The sequence below is a fragment of the Onychostruthus taczanowskii genome, unplaced genomic scaffold (genome assembly GCF_017590055.1).
Source record: "Onychostruthus taczanowskii isolate IOZ18803 unplaced genomic scaffold, ASM1759005v1 scaffold65, whole genome shotgun sequence".
In the NCBI taxonomy this organism is placed as follows: Eukaryota; Metazoa; Chordata; class Aves; order Passeriformes; family Passeridae; genus Onychostruthus; species Onychostruthus taczanowskii.
In genome coordinates, this window is record NW_024504233.1 from 3,874,252 (window position 1) to 3,888,813 (window position 14,562).

The window sequence follows — 14,562 nt, forward strand, 5'->3', positions numbered from 1 at the left end:
TTGGAAATGGAAACCATACACACGTAAAATATAACTTAATTTTAATTGACTGTACTTGCTGTTCTCAGATTCTCCTCTGTATTGTCTTTCTCAGATTTCCTACCCTGCATGCTCCCCTTGGTGAGCTCTAGTGCATCTTTGCTCATCTCTCTAAGCCTTCCTGGAGGGTTTTGCATCTTGATTCATCTTACCCCTGTTTGCCCCTCATACCGTTCAGCTGTGTTTGGGGAAGCTGTGATGATAGCCTTTGTGGTTACAGAGGGTTTGCCCCTTGGTGCTTTCTAGGTGCCGGTCACCTGGATGATGTCACCATCACAAGTGCTCGCCCCGGACCCGGTGTGCCTGTGGCCTGGGTGGAGAGCTGCTCGTGTCCAGTGGGGTACGAGGGGCAGTTCTGTGAGCGCTGCACCTCTGGGTACCGCCGAGAGACCCCAAGCCTCGGGCCCTACAGCCCCTGCGTGCCCTGCACGTGCAACGGGCACAGCGAGACGTGTGATCCCGAGACGGGTAAGAGAGAAACAGGGAGCAGCAAGAGGCTGGTTCTTCTGTTCTGGATTGGACAAGGAAGCAAAACTCACGTCCCTCTCTATTGCAGGCATGTGCAATTGCAGGGATAACACGGCAGGGACTCACTGTGAGAAGTGCAGCGATGGGTATTACGGCGATGCCACGGCCGGCACCGCCTCGGACTGCCAGCCCTGCCCGTGCCCAGGCTCCTCGAGCTGTGCCATTGTGCCCCGCACCAAGGAGGTTGTGTGCACCAGCTGCCAGGCTGGCACTACAGGTGTGTTCCTACACAAAACATCTTTTTCTACAGGCACATGCTTGTGGAAGTGTGTCTCCTGCTAGTTCTTGTTCTCTGATCCACAGTGAGTAGCTCTGAAAGCTGCTGCGTCTTCTGGTTCAAATTCTTCTCCCTTCCTCAGCCCTGTTTTTTGTCCTGTGTGAGGCTTGAGACTTTACATGTTTTTCATGCCTGTTTCTTGAGAACAAAAGGCTTGATCTGCAAAGTCTGACCATTTCTGTGCTGTATATGAGAGCCATACTGCCTTCCAGTAGAGCTCTGATGATGGCATGGTGTTGGGCAGAAAATAGATTTAAAAGAGCCAGGAAGGCAGGTCAGACTGAAATAAAATTAGAAGGTGCAGTTTGCCAGCAAGTGAGGCACTACAGGATGCTTCCTAGGAAGAGCAGGAGGGCTGCAGTGACTCACGAAACGCTGCCCAAAAAAATAGAAGATCAAACAAGTGCTCAGCAATTTTAAGAGAAATATGTGAACAGATACTGATCTTCTTTTCTTAGCAATAAGCTGTGAAGTCCAAGCATGTAGCTGAGTTGTTAAGCAGAAACTTTTGTTCTGCCTGCAAATAGCAAGGAAGCCATAGGATGATTGGCAGCCTTCATGCTTCTCTGCTGATTTCATGCTTGGCATGGCAGAGTCCAAAGTACAGAATACCTGTACATTCTTGAGTGCTTAGCAATGCCTCTGACCAAGTACATCAGCAGCTCATGGGGGTTCCTGTGGGTGCCACTGCATTGGGAACCAAAGCAGAGTCCAGGCCCCAGGTGCCCTTCAGCTCAAGTGTCTGTAGCAGCTGATCTTTCTTGTAGCTACGTGATTGCAGAGGAGTTTCTCCTGTCTCACACCACCTTTTTGGGATGTGAGGAAAAAGAGGGTTTGTTTGTGCAAGAACTGCCTAAGAAGTGGAGCTCATAACTGGCTGGGGAGGTCAGATCTGCAGTAAGTGTAGGAAGCTGCTGAATTGGATGCTTCAGTGGCTGCCTGTGGAGGTTTGGCAGGTCTCATTGGCAGAGGAGCTTCCTGGAGCAGTGATGCCCCACGGAACTCTACCTCTTTGGGATTCTTAAATTAACAACAAATTGCAGTAAATAGGTTTGGCTTAAAGGGATAGAAGGGGAAGGAACAATGGAAATAATTCATAATGCAAAGTTCCAGTGAAAAATGAGCTTGAATTTAGAGATGAGGAGGGATTTGTTTGTGGCCCCAACAGAAGGGTGAAAGGGAAGAAGCTGAAGAGTTTATTTTTCAGAAGGGACTGCAGAGGGGGTCCATGTGAGATGGCAGCCAAGGGCTTTCTGCTGCAGCACCCGTGTCTGTGTTGTGTCCCAGGCAAGAGGTGTGAGCTGTGTGATGACGCCTATTTCGGAGACCCTCTGGGCAGAAATGGTGCCGTGAGGCCCTGCCGCCTGTGCCAGTGCAACAACAACATCGACCCCAACGCCGTGGGCAACTGCGACCGCCAGACCGGCGAGTGCCTCAAGTGCATCTACAACACGGCTGGCTTCTACTGTGACCGCTGCAAGGATGGCTTCTTCGGGAACCCGCTGGCCCCTGACCCCGCAGACAAGTGCAGAGGTGAGACTTGCTTCTTGTTGCATTTAAAAATGCTTTTGTCCCCAGAGCTGCTGTCAGGCTGTCACTTGTGCCTGTCGGCAGCAGTGTGTGGCTCTACCCTGATTTGGTGGTTTGAGCTTGCTAAAATCCTTGTTTGTGGGCACTTAGTGCTATCGAAGCAAAAGCATGGTGTGGTGCAGGGGCTGGGTGGCCAAGTGGTTTGTATCCAGGCCCATTAGGGTAAGTACCAACACCACAGGGATTTCTAACTTTGTGCGTGTTTCTCCATACCTTTTTGTTTTGGCAGCTTGTCACTGCAATCCCTACGGCACAGTGAATCAGCAGACGGTCTGCAATCAAGTGACTGGGCAGTGTGAGTGCTTGTCTCACGTCACTGGGAGGGACTGCAGTGCCTGTGAGCCTGGATTCTTCAACCTCCAGAGTGGACGTGGCTGTGAGAGGTGAGGTTTGGCTTGGCTTGGAGCAGAGACCCTGATTTTGGAGGGTCTGTGCTAACATTGTGCAGGAATGTGATGTTTGTCACAAGTAACAGGTGTGCCTCTGCTGCTGTGGGTGGGGAGGAGCAGTGGTCAAGGAGCAGCTACTAAGGCTGTACAAAAAGCCTGACTTATAAATAGCTTTATAAAGAGCTCTAAATCAGGGTTTTAAATAGAAAACTGCCACATGACTTCGTGATTGTAGCAGAGGCTCTTGGGTTCTTTTTTTAGTGCAGGCAGCAAGTGACCTTGCACGGTTCAAAAGCTCAGTGCCTCGCCTGCTGCATCTTCACAGCAAGAAAAGCGGCTTTTGGCAAATGCAAATGTTGAGCTGTGCTCTTCAGAGAAGCACTTGGCCCCACGTGTCCCTTCTGTGTCACATCTGACGTGTGCCTGCCTCCCCAGGTGCAACTGCCACGCGCTGGGCTCCACCAGCGGGCAGTGTGACATCCGGACGGGGCAGTGCGAGTGCCAGCCAGGCGTCACCGGCCAGCACTGCGACAGCTGTGAGGGCAACCACTTCGGCTTTGGCTCGGAAGGCTGTAAACGTAAGTCTGAGGGGCCAGAGTGAGGCATGCAACAAGGATGTTGCACACCCAGCCCTGCCTTTGCTTTCCTTCTGCCTCTGGGGAGGGGTTTTGTCACTTTGCTCCTCATCACAGCAGAAGCTGGCACTTCTATGTCCACACTGTGCGTGACAAAATTTGATTTCTGTGCTACAGCTTATCCCCTTCTTCTTTTGTTATTTTTTTCTTGTCTGATTTACTAGATATCCAACTCAGTAGATACCTACTTCTTGGTGTAAATATATTCTCTGCATCTTGGCCTCCAGCAGCCCTGTTTCCTAATGTGTCCCTGCACAGTTACTCTGCAGGTGGCCTCAGTATCCAGGTTCTGTCTTGAGGAGCAGCTGATCTTGTAAACATGATTGCAAAGCAGGTTGATCCAAACTTTCCTCATTGATATCTCTGCCTGTAAAGAGCAGCAAAACGAACTGCAGCTAGTTACAATGCAGTGGGGTAGAATGATGCTTTGTGAGAGAGGTAATAGCAACACTGAACACACACAGTGAATGTTGGGTCCTGCTTGTGAGTAGAAGCACTGCAATCAGGAGGGAGGTCCAGCAGTGGGTTTGTGCCCCATAGCTCTTGCAGATGTTTTAGGGTATTAAGCATATCCTCTCATCCTGTGAGTTATAGGGTATTTCTGCCTGTTCTGCAGTCTGACTGAGGTTTAACTCCCCTGCAGCCTGCGACTGTGATCCCGAGGGCTCGCGGTCCCTGCAGTGCCGGGAGAACGGTCACTGTGAGTGCAAGGAAGGCTTTGTGGGGAGCCGCTGCAACCAGTGTGAGGAGAACTATTTCTACAACCGCTCGTGGCCTGGCTGCCAGGAGTGTCCAGCCTGTTACAGACTAGTGAAAGATAAGGTAAGGCCACAGACACTGCTTGGTACCACTGGAGATGGTGGCACATGTCCACTTGTACAGCATTCTGTTTGTTGGTGGTTGCTGAAAGCAGAGCGGCTCAAGGTGCTTTGCTGTGTCAGAGCTGTGCTCTGTCCTTCTCATGTAGGTGGCAGAGCAACGTCAAAGGCTGCAGGAGTTGGAAAATCTTATAGCAAACCTGGGTACCAGAGAAGACGCTGTAACTGATGAAGCCTTCGAAGAGCGGTTGAAGCAGGCAGAAAGAGAAGTTACGGAGCTGCTCCATGAAGCACAAAAGAGCAAAGGTGAGTTGACCTGATCAGACATGGACCAACTAAATGAGTTCTTTGCCTGATGTTCCTGTTCCCTTTGGAGACAGCAGGTTCTATTTCAAGCCAGTTCTGTGCTCCAGGATTGACAGCAATTTCAGGCAGCACTGAGTCAGTGAACGTTATAACAACGGTGGCTGTGCTTTTATCCATGCTGTTTGACCAGTGGTCTTTGTTGTACGTGGAAGTAAAGATCTGCCTCTAGCTCTGTATACATGGAAGTGTTTGTGTGTTATCCTCTTCTCTTGATGCAAAGGAGGGTTTTATTTGTTAAACAAGCAGAAAACTTTCCAGTATACTTGCTATGCTTTAAATTTGCTCAAACGTCTTGAGTTCAAGCAGTTTTTGTTTTTCTGGTCATCAGCAATCAGAATGAAGGCTTCAAAATGCTGATGGCAAACTTAATTATCCCACCATAAAGGGTAGAATATTCTGAAGAATGCTGTTTTTCCTGTTAAACTCAGTTTCAAATTGATTCTTGTGTTGTCACCACGGGATGTCTGTGAGCAGGATGTTTGTCATGTCTGTGACAGTGGTTTGTCCTTAGGGTCTCTTTAATGTATAAGATGATGTGTGTTTTGGAAAAGAGAGCCCTGAAGAAGACTATTGACTTTGCAGTAAAAGATGTTCCCCTGGGAGCTGGTTCAGTGATTTCAGACCATTTTGGGAAAATTGTCCCCTTTGTGTGAAGCTGGGTAAAAGCTCACATGCATCTAATGCTAGCATTTGCTTGGGAAGATTCCTGCCAATGAGAATGGTTGCTTAAGCTTTTTTCAGCTTTAGCTGAGGTAGATTTATACTGCCTGCTTGGCATCCCTGCCTAGATAATAGTCCCACATAAGGGGATAGCAGGGTGGGGATTGGAGAAAGATGAGGGAATGGATTTGGTTTTGCGGTGGAATTTTTGATTGCTCTCTCTGTCTTGGAATCATAGAATCATTTATTTGGAAAGACCCTTAAGATCAAGTCCAACTGTTCCCTGCCCCCCAGTACTGCCAAGGCCACCACTAACCTATGTTCCCAAGTGCCACATCCACCCAGCTTTCAGATCCCTCCAGGGATGGTCATTCCAGCATTTCCCTGGACAGCCCTTTAAGTGAAGAAATTTTTCCCACTATCCAGCCAAACCTCAGGCACAGCTTGAAGTTTTTTCCTTTCATCATGTCCCTGTTCTGTGGGAGCAGAGCCCAGCACCCTGGGTGCACCCTCCTGTCAGGGAGTTGTGGATAAACAGAAGGTCCTCCCTGAGCCTTCTTTTCTCCAGGCTCAACCCCTGCCAACTCCTTCAGCTGCTCCTCGTGAGACTTGTGCTCCAAACCCTTCCCCAGCTCCAGGTTCTTCTCTTAATAAGAGGGCATGGTAAATGCAATAAAAAGTACCCTTGCAAAAATCTGTGCACACCTGAAGAAGTTATTTCAGTTTTTCTGTGGTGGTGTGTTTTTGAAATGTGTTAAATGTCCATGTTCAATACTTACGATGTGCTGCAAGGTCAAGGTATTTGACCAGTCTTAATTTTGGAGTTCTGTGGGCTTATGCATGCACTTTAATTCTTGGTAACACTCACAGCTTTTCCAAAGTAACTGCCTTGGTTGTGAGGCACATACATAATGGAGGCTCTGATGCCTCCATTATTAAGATGGTGTTGTGGGGAGTTACCTGATGGCCCAAAAATTTGTTGAAGTGTGGGTGCTTTTTAAGTCCTACATATGTGAAAACCAAGGCTCTATCCTGCCAGCTTTTGGCAGTCCTTTGGTTTGAGGAGAGTTTGGAGTGGGTTTGCTATTCCACACAGCTCCTGGCTGCTCTGTATGAAGCTCCTTAGGTCTTTCTTTGGAGCAGCCATTGTTGCCCTGAGTATGGAAAAATATGTGTCTGCACTATTCGTCCATCCCTGCTCAATTTCTAGGAGATAAGCTAAAGAGAATTCACCAAACAGACATTTCATACCTATTGAGGAACAGCTCTGTTGTCATTTTAAGTGAATGAGAGAGGTAAAACATGATTCTGAACACAAAATCTCCCATCAGAGTCAGTTCCAACACCCAGCAGGATTGTCTTATTAGCAGTTAATGGCTTTTCATTTCTCCTGTTTGGTGCACATTCTGATTATGACTTTGATCTCAAGTAAGTGACTTGTGAAATCTCTTCCAGTAGGGGATTAACCTACCAACATGGTGCCTGCTGTGCTAAGCTGCTGCTCCAGCTTCTCTTCCTGCTCTAATTAATTTTGCTTCCTCTCTTTTTTGTCCTGTGTTTCAGACGTAGATCAGGGCCTCATGGACCGTCTCAAAGACATCAACAGCACCTTAGTGAGTCAGCTCAACAGGCTGAGGAACATCCAGGGCACAGTGCAGGACACGGAGAGCCTGGCGGAGCAGGCCCGGGTGCGGGTGGAGGATACTGAGGACCTGATCAGCATGGCTTCTGATATGCTGGAGAGGGCCAAGATGGCAGCTGACAACGTGGTGAGTGTGCTGCTGACATCCCACACAGCTGGGAGAGGCTGAGAGCCTGTCCTTCTGTGCCTCTGGTGTGTTTCTCCACTTGCTCTCTCCCTCACACAGTAAATTTGCATCAGGGTCATGGGAAATCAATGAAGGAAGTTCACCACTGTCAGTCACAGATAGTATCTTAGCCCAAACCAACATAAAAGTCTTAAATAAGTATTAGCACTGTTGTTTTTCAAGGGGTAACCAGTGGTGGAAACTGCATGGACTTAAGGAAAACATACAGAGAAGTGAGAAGTAGGTTAGACACATCTCTAAACATTTAGATCATGACAATAAATATTTAAAGCAAATACAAATAAAATATGAAAAAAGAGCTTTAAGGGTTTTTTTTCCTTTCTTTTTCTCTTCCAGTCCATTACACCTCCAGAGCAAAGTGGGGACCCCAACAACATGACTCAGTTGGCAGAAGAGGCCCGTAAGCTGGCAGAAAGGTAGGCTGTGGCAAGTGGCCTGTGTCAGGGCCCTGCTCTTCTCTGCAAGGGGGAAGCAGAATTTCATTTGCTGGCTAGGAAACACACACTCTTTACTGCTTAAGGGACTGGTGCTGTGGGATGATGACTGTGTAGCTCTGAGGGCAAACATTGCTCACATGGATGACAGACATGGCAACCATCTTCCATTGCAAATGTTTCAGCATCTCCCAAATGGAAATCTGGGGGAATAAAGAAGGAAAAGTAAGAGAGAATATAATCAAGAACTGAGGATAAAAACTGTTTGCTAACAAATCTAATGGCATTATTTTTCTTTTATCATCAGGCACAAAAAGGAAGCTGATGAGATTGTTCGCACAGCCAAGGCTGCAAATGATACTTCCACGGAAGCGTATCAACTGCTGCTGAAAACGCTGGCTGGAGAAAACCAAACTGCAATTGATATTGATGAGCTCAACCAGAAGTGAGTCAGAAAATTGCTTTTATTTCCTGACTTTAGAGCAGTACTTAAAACTAAGACAACCCTCTGTATGCTTTGGATTTTTGTGGGAGGTGATTTTTGATTTCTTAGCCTTTCTTACTAAGTTCAGTTCTACAAAAAATACTGTTGCATAACTGGATCCTTGGGGATTTTATAGGTACAATCAAGCAAGGAATATTTCTCGAGACCTAGAGAAACAGGCCAACAAGGTGCTTGCAGAGGCAGAGGAAGCTGGAAACAGAGCCCTGCAGATATATGCTAATCTCACCAGCCTGCCTACTGTGGATTCCACGGGGCTAGAGGTACGTGTGGGCACCATCATGTGCACTGTTTCCTGGGGATTGCTGGGTTGCTGCCGTACCTTACATGTGCTCTGCTAATGTTCTCTGCATAAGAATGCTCTGTGGGTTTCTTGTCCATCTAGGCATAATCCAGCTTTTATGCAATTGCAACATTTATGCAGGAGATGGAAGTGCAGAAAACCACCTACATAAACCCCACCTCCCCCAGTTTCTGAAAGACAGAAATCTGAAATGTTTGCCAGATGTCTTGGCTTGAATGTAGAAGTGGCAAAATTTACCACCTGTTCAGGAATTCCTTAACATTCAGGAATCTCTGTGTGTGATTTCCACCTGCAGAATAAAGCAAATAAGATCAAGAAGGAAGCAGAAGAACTGGATCAACTAATTGCCAGGAAGCTAAAGGATTACGAGGACTTGAGAGAAGATATGAAAGGAAAGGAGCTAGAAGTAAAGAACCTCTTGGAGAAAGGGAAGACAGAGCAGCAGGTCAGTACCACTTTGTGCAAGCTTTTGTTCCCTGGGGGAAAAAACAAGGAAGACTGGCCAGATGCAGATGATTTTGTCTTAGTCTTAGTGTTATTTATTGATTCTATGAATGCTGAAAAATGGCCCCAAAAAGGAGATGCAGAAAGAGGTTAAAAGCAATGGCTTTGAAGCTGTGTGGGAAAATAGGAGATATTTGCCAGGTGTGGTGTCAACTTTGTGTTCAGAACAGTATTCTCAAAATACATACACTGATCTGGTCTCAGAGGAAGCTCTGCTCTCCTGGATGGTGTTGTTGTTTGAGGCTTAAGAGTGCTTTTTCATATACTTGCACGATTGTCCTTCAGAAAGTGGGAATGCATTGGTACATGTCATGTCTCCTCAGACTGCAGACCAGCTCTTGGCTCGAGCAGATGCAGCAAAAGCCCTGGCTGAAGAAGCTGCTCGGAAGAGCAGTGGCACACTACAGGAGGCCAATACCATTCTCAGGAACCTGAAAGGTAAAGAGGAAGCACTTGGAGTGAATCCTTCAATTCCAGTGTGACAAGTCACTTGGCAGTAGGATATTCTGGTTAAAGAGGCCCTGCTACTGCCCTTATCTCAGTGTTGGGTGTGTTCTTTTGGCTCGTTTTTCTTTAAAGAAAAAGTGTAAGCATTTTCAGGGACTGGAAATTTCCTTTAAACTTCCTTATTTAGCATCAGAAGATGTGCAGTGGGAGAGCTGACCCCAGTTTGCTCTTCATCCCTCCAATGTCAGGGCAGCCAAGCCTTGGGTAGCTTGGTCAAAGGAGCATCCCACGGCTCTTCTGGAGCACACGATAAGGATCTGCTTTGCTCCCTTAGACTTTGACAAGCGGGTGAACGATAACAAGACGGCGGCCGAGGAGGCGCTGAAGAAGATCCCTGCCATCAGCCAGACCATTGCAGAGGCCAACAACAAGACTCACCAGGCAGAGCTGGCACTGGGCAACGCTGCAGCCGATGCCCGTGATGCCAAGGCCAGAGCAGATGATGCTGAGAAGATTGCCAGCTCCGTTCAGAAGGTGGGTCTGCTGCAGCTCACCCCCTCTGAGATCCTGCTGTGGGGTTGCATGAACTCCTGTTACAGTATTTCCCGTGTGCTCTCTGCTGTATTCCCCACTGCAAATGCCAAATATGGCAGGATAGGAAATCAGGGCGTTTTGATGAGAAGGATTGAAGGAAGTTCTGCCCCTTCACCACCTTTTTCCATCCTCTCCCACCTGTTGGCTGCAGAGTGCTGCTGCTACCAGAGCCGAAGCCGACAAGACCTTTGCTGATGTGACAGGACTGGCCAGGGAAGTGGATGACATGATGAAGCAGCTGCAGGATGCAGAGAAGGAGCTGAAGCGGAAGCAGGCCGATGCTGAGCAGGATATGAAGATGGCCAATGAGGTAAGTGCTGCTGGCAGGTGAGAGCAGTGGCCAGGAGCTGCCTTCTCCCTGCTGTCCTGGCAATGAAGGCTTTCCTCCTGCTCTCCTCTTACAAAGACAGCGCTGGGTCCAGCCAGTATTCTGACTGTTCCAAGTTTTAAATGGGCCTGAAGAGGAGACAAGTTCTGGTGCATTAGCATAGGCTCCCTGCTGGAATTTGAGAGCTGCTTTTCCTTTTATTATAGCTAAAACCTGACTGTATAGCCCTATTGATTCCATCCTGCCCTTTACTGCAAAATCCTGCTCAGTTTTCAGGGATCTCCACCCTGAAATACTCAGAAAACTGATTACTTGAAGATTGTCAGTCTTATCCCCAGCCCTGTGGTAAAGATCTTTGTGCAGGATTGTAATCCTGGGGTGAGAAGGCAGCGATGTGCTGACTAACTGCAGAGGAGAAGCAACAGTTTTGTAATCCCTACACCTTTTTTGTGCTCTCGTTTTTTTTATATCCTGCAGGCCTCACAGGCTGCCCAGGAGGCAGAAGACAATGCAAGAAAAGCTAAGAACTCTGTGAACAGCCTGCTCACTGTCATTAATGACCTGTTGGATCAACTAGGTAGGACTGGCTGTAATGTGCTGTATGCCTTTGAGTGTTTTCCTGATGTGTGCTGGGTTTCCTGCCAGTTTTGTTTGAGGAACCAGATGGATCTGTTGATCTCTTGAAATTGGTTTTGTGTGTTTTTGGCAAGGACTTTGGGATTTTTTCTTTCCCGAGTAGCCTCAGAGCTTGTTTGGCAATGCTCTGTGTTGGTTTTCAGCAAACTGAAGACTTGTTGAGACAGTAAAGATGTCACCAATATGGTTGGTCCTGCTTGAGATTCTAGAGGTGGCCTGATGGCTGTGGGCTCAGCTGCGTGAGCACCCCTGTGTCAGAGGGGTTTTATTGCACTTCACTGTTTGCTTCTGGCTTTTCAGGGCAACTGGAGACGGTGGACTTGAACAAACTGAATGAAATTGAAGGTACCCTGAACAGTGCCAAAGACCAGATGAAAGAAAGTGACCTGGACCAGAAAGTGTCTTTCCTTGAGAGAGAAGCCAAGAAGCAAGATGATGCGATACAGGCCTACAACAGGGACATTGAAGAGATCCTGAAGGACATTAGCAACCTGGAAGACATCAGGAAGACCTTGCCATCTGGCTGTTTCAACACCCCGTCCATTGAGAAACCCTAAGGGTGCACTGGGGGTGGGGGGAATCGCCCTGGTGAGCGGTGGTTCAGCCATGGAGTGCCTTAACACACATTACCTTCTCCAAATCCCCAACTCTTCGCTGCTCGCAGCCACTGTTTCCTTTCAAATCAGGATAAGTTGAAAGGTTTTTTGTTTTTTTTTTTTGTTGGTTTGGTTTTTTTATTTTGTTTTGTTTTGTTTGGGTTTTTTGTGGGATTTTTTTTTTCCGTTTGTTTCTTTGTTTTGGGGTTTTTTGAGAAGCAAATTAAATATCCGTCTTTGGGCATCAAAGGGTTTTTTTTATATAGATTGTTTTCCTGAGCACTCCACCTTTGCCCCTTCCTCAGACACAGTTTCCCTTTGATTAGTGCAAGGATGAGAGATGCTCTGGACTCTTTATACTGTGGTTCAGAAATAACCATGTGAGCTGTATACAGCAAGGCAAAACTAACACAACTTTCTCTCCTGTCTTCTCCCTTTGACTGTAAAATCCTCAGTCCTGGAGCTCTTTGTCCCTATGAAGGAAGGGGATGGCTACCAAAGTATTACTGTAATGGCCAGTATAGCTGCACTCAATTCAGATCCTTCTTCCCAACTTCTAACCCTGTGAATTTATTTTTTTTATCATTAGGTAGTGGCCAATCCAACAGTGTTGGTAGCCTTTGGCAAAATCGCTGAAGCCTCTTTCTGAAATGCTTTCTGTGATGATGCATTGCTATGAGAAAAAGGCAGCCTCTGATTAGGGCTCTTTGGGAAGATGGGATACTGGTGGAGTGGTGGATCTTGCCAGCCCCATTTCTGTTCCGTGGAGAAGTTTTGGGTCTGGTCTGAAAGCTGCTGCCTGCTGGCTAGTCCAGATTGTCAGAGTGTGGAAGCCACGAGCTGCATTCCCATCTGTTGCTACTGAATTTCCAGAGGATCTGGTTTTCTGGGCTTGGAATGTCAGACTGACAAATGAGTTTGTTGAAGCAGGACAAGTCTTGCTGAAGAGGAGAGCTGCCATCCAGAGAGTTCTGACAGCTGCACTGGCCTCCATGCTGAATGTCTTTGGGTGGGGAAGGAAGGGGGCACTTGAATGGAAATGGAAAGGTCTTTTTTTTCACCCCATCTTTTTCCTGAAGGAGGACAGTGGGATTTTTATCTCTCCTGCCATTGCTCTGGCCTTTTGCCTGTTTCAAAGCTGGGAGGAAGAGCTGGAATTTCCTGGTGCCCTCCTTTCTTTTTGCCTCCCAATCTCCCAGTCACCATGAAGCTGCCACAGCACAGGGACCTCAGGCCAGGCTCAGGTGGCAGCTGTGCCTTTTACACCACTCCCACGGCTTCCCTGCAGGCTCCCTCCCCAGGCAGTGCTCGCTGGTGCTGGGTGGGAGTGGTGGGGAGCCCCTTGCTCCCAGACAAGAGCATCCTCTGCAGCTTCCTCCTTGCCTCCAGCCTGGCATCCCTCCCCCCTTTCCCTGAGATCCAGTATATATCTATCCTTAAACACTATGCAACTTTGTACGTTTGCGTAGCGGGGAAGAAATTATTATCTGACACACACTGGTGCTATTAATTATTTCAAATTTATGTTTTTTGTGTGAATGTGATTTTTTTTCCATTTTTTATCATGATTATAGTGTGAGGAAGTCTCTCATGTGTGTGTATGTGTGTGTAAATATACTCAGCCAGATTTCCAGAGTGGCACAGCCTGGCCTCCTCCATGTGCTTTCCCCTGTAGCCACTGGGGCAGGTGCACTGTGTATTGCTTCTCTCTGTATCATTCCCTTCAAACTTGGGATTTCTCCTAGCTGGGCTCCTGCTTGCTTCCCTCTACCATATCCCCAGCACCCATCCATAACCACTTTGCCTGTCGGGTGGATGCTTTCCAGCCCTGTCTCCAAAGCCAGCCCTGCTCCCCGTGGTGCCTGCAGCCCCCAGTTCTGTGTCCCTTGTCCCCTGGGATGCTGTGCCAGGAGTGGAACAGGGGCTGTGGCTTTGCAGCTGAGCTGGGAGGAGCTGTAGCACTGTTGGGAGACCAGACCAGCGCTGAGGTGGTCAGAGAGCTGCATCTGGGGACGTCTTGTTACCACTGTGCAAGGCAGGAGGCTTGGTGCAGACAGTGCTGCTGGGCAGGGGCTGTTCCCAGCAAACTCTGCATGGCTTTTGTATCCCTTCCCTTAATGACTGTGGGATTTCCCTCCTGCTTGGAAACACCTCTGGAGGAGAGCTCCCTGTGCCTGCACGCACAGGGACATTGGGTCGCTCTGGGAAGATAGCTGTGACCACATCACCTCTGCCAAGGCTGTGAGAAGAGCAGATGTGTGCATCATGCCCTGGCTGACCTCAGGCCTAAGGTTTCCTGCTCTCTTGTGTTGTTTTTTTTTTTTTTTTTTTTCTTAAGCCGTTTTTAACAGAATTTTATTTTTAAATAAAAAAAAAAATCTTTATAAGCGATCTGTTAATCAGTACTGCATTACAGCCATTATTCATTGTATAAGTCCAGTTATTTCTTTACGTAATGTGATGATGTGACAGCTGCTGGTGGAGTGCTGGGTGTCATGGGTGACACGTGACATCCCTTCATCACCTTATTCCTGACTGTGGCCCCCTCAGTATGTGCCTTCACTCCAGCTTTTTTTGCCTTAATCTGTGGTCTTGCTGTCTGGGGCGGTGAACAAAAATGCAACACTTGCAGTTTTTATGTATAAAACAGTATTTCTTATTTATAATAAAGTCTGAATATTTGTAACCCCTTATACCTGGGAATTCTGTTGAGTATTGCTTTATTTTTGGTGGTAGGATATCGATGGTGATGTGTCTCGGTTGCAAGATTCACCTCTTGCTCCCTAGACAACCTGGTTTGGTATGGGAAAAAGGGAGAAGAAACTTGGAAATGCATGTGGTGGGATACAGATGACAAGGATGATGGTTTTTCCTTGTGTCCACTGCTCCACTGCCTTGGCTGTGATGGATTTTAAGCTGCTGGTTTTCCAGGGCTTAAAAACACACTGTGTTGTTGGTGCTGATGCTGTTGGAGTAGCACTGTCTTCCTGGAAAGCCTGGAGGAATTGGGGGGAGTTTATTTATCCTGTAAGGGAAAAATCCTTTTTATAAACAGGTAGAAAAGGATAGGGCTCCTGGGAAAAGAA

General features: G+C 47.5%; 1 protein-coding gene across 1 annotated transcript in view; it reads left to right on the plus strand.

Annotated features, from left to right (window-relative positions):
- The window catches only part of LAMC1 (laminin subunit gamma 1), a 67,487-nt gene extending 53,318 nt beyond the window's left edge, over positions 1 to 14,169 (plus strand). Inside the window, exons 12-28 of the mRNA XM_041420646.1 lie at positions 286 to 507; positions 596 to 784; positions 2,132 to 2,377; positions 2,664 to 2,817; positions 3,259 to 3,401; positions 4,102 to 4,280; positions 4,426 to 4,582; positions 6,866 to 7,071; positions 7,468 to 7,547; positions 7,873 to 8,010; positions 8,186 to 8,330; positions 8,667 to 8,816; positions 9,199 to 9,313; positions 9,657 to 9,856; positions 10,068 to 10,226; positions 10,722 to 10,821; positions 11,181 to 14,169. Coding sequence (XP_041276580.1) covers positions 286 to 507; positions 596 to 784; positions 2,132 to 2,377; positions 2,664 to 2,817; positions 3,259 to 3,401; positions 4,102 to 4,280; positions 4,426 to 4,582; positions 6,866 to 7,071; positions 7,468 to 7,547; positions 7,873 to 8,010; positions 8,186 to 8,330; positions 8,667 to 8,816; positions 9,199 to 9,313; positions 9,657 to 9,856; positions 10,068 to 10,226; positions 10,722 to 10,821; positions 11,181 to 11,437 — 2,840 coding nt within the window. The 3' untranslated portion in view covers positions 11,438 to 14,169. The remainder of the gene's footprint in view (positions 1 to 285; positions 508 to 595; positions 785 to 2,131; positions 2,378 to 2,663; positions 2,818 to 3,258; positions 3,402 to 4,101; positions 4,281 to 4,425; positions 4,583 to 6,865; positions 7,072 to 7,467; positions 7,548 to 7,872; positions 8,011 to 8,185; positions 8,331 to 8,666; positions 8,817 to 9,198; positions 9,314 to 9,656; positions 9,857 to 10,067; positions 10,227 to 10,721; positions 10,822 to 11,180) is intronic.
- The last annotated feature ends 393 nt before the right edge of the window (positions 14,170 to 14,562 follow it).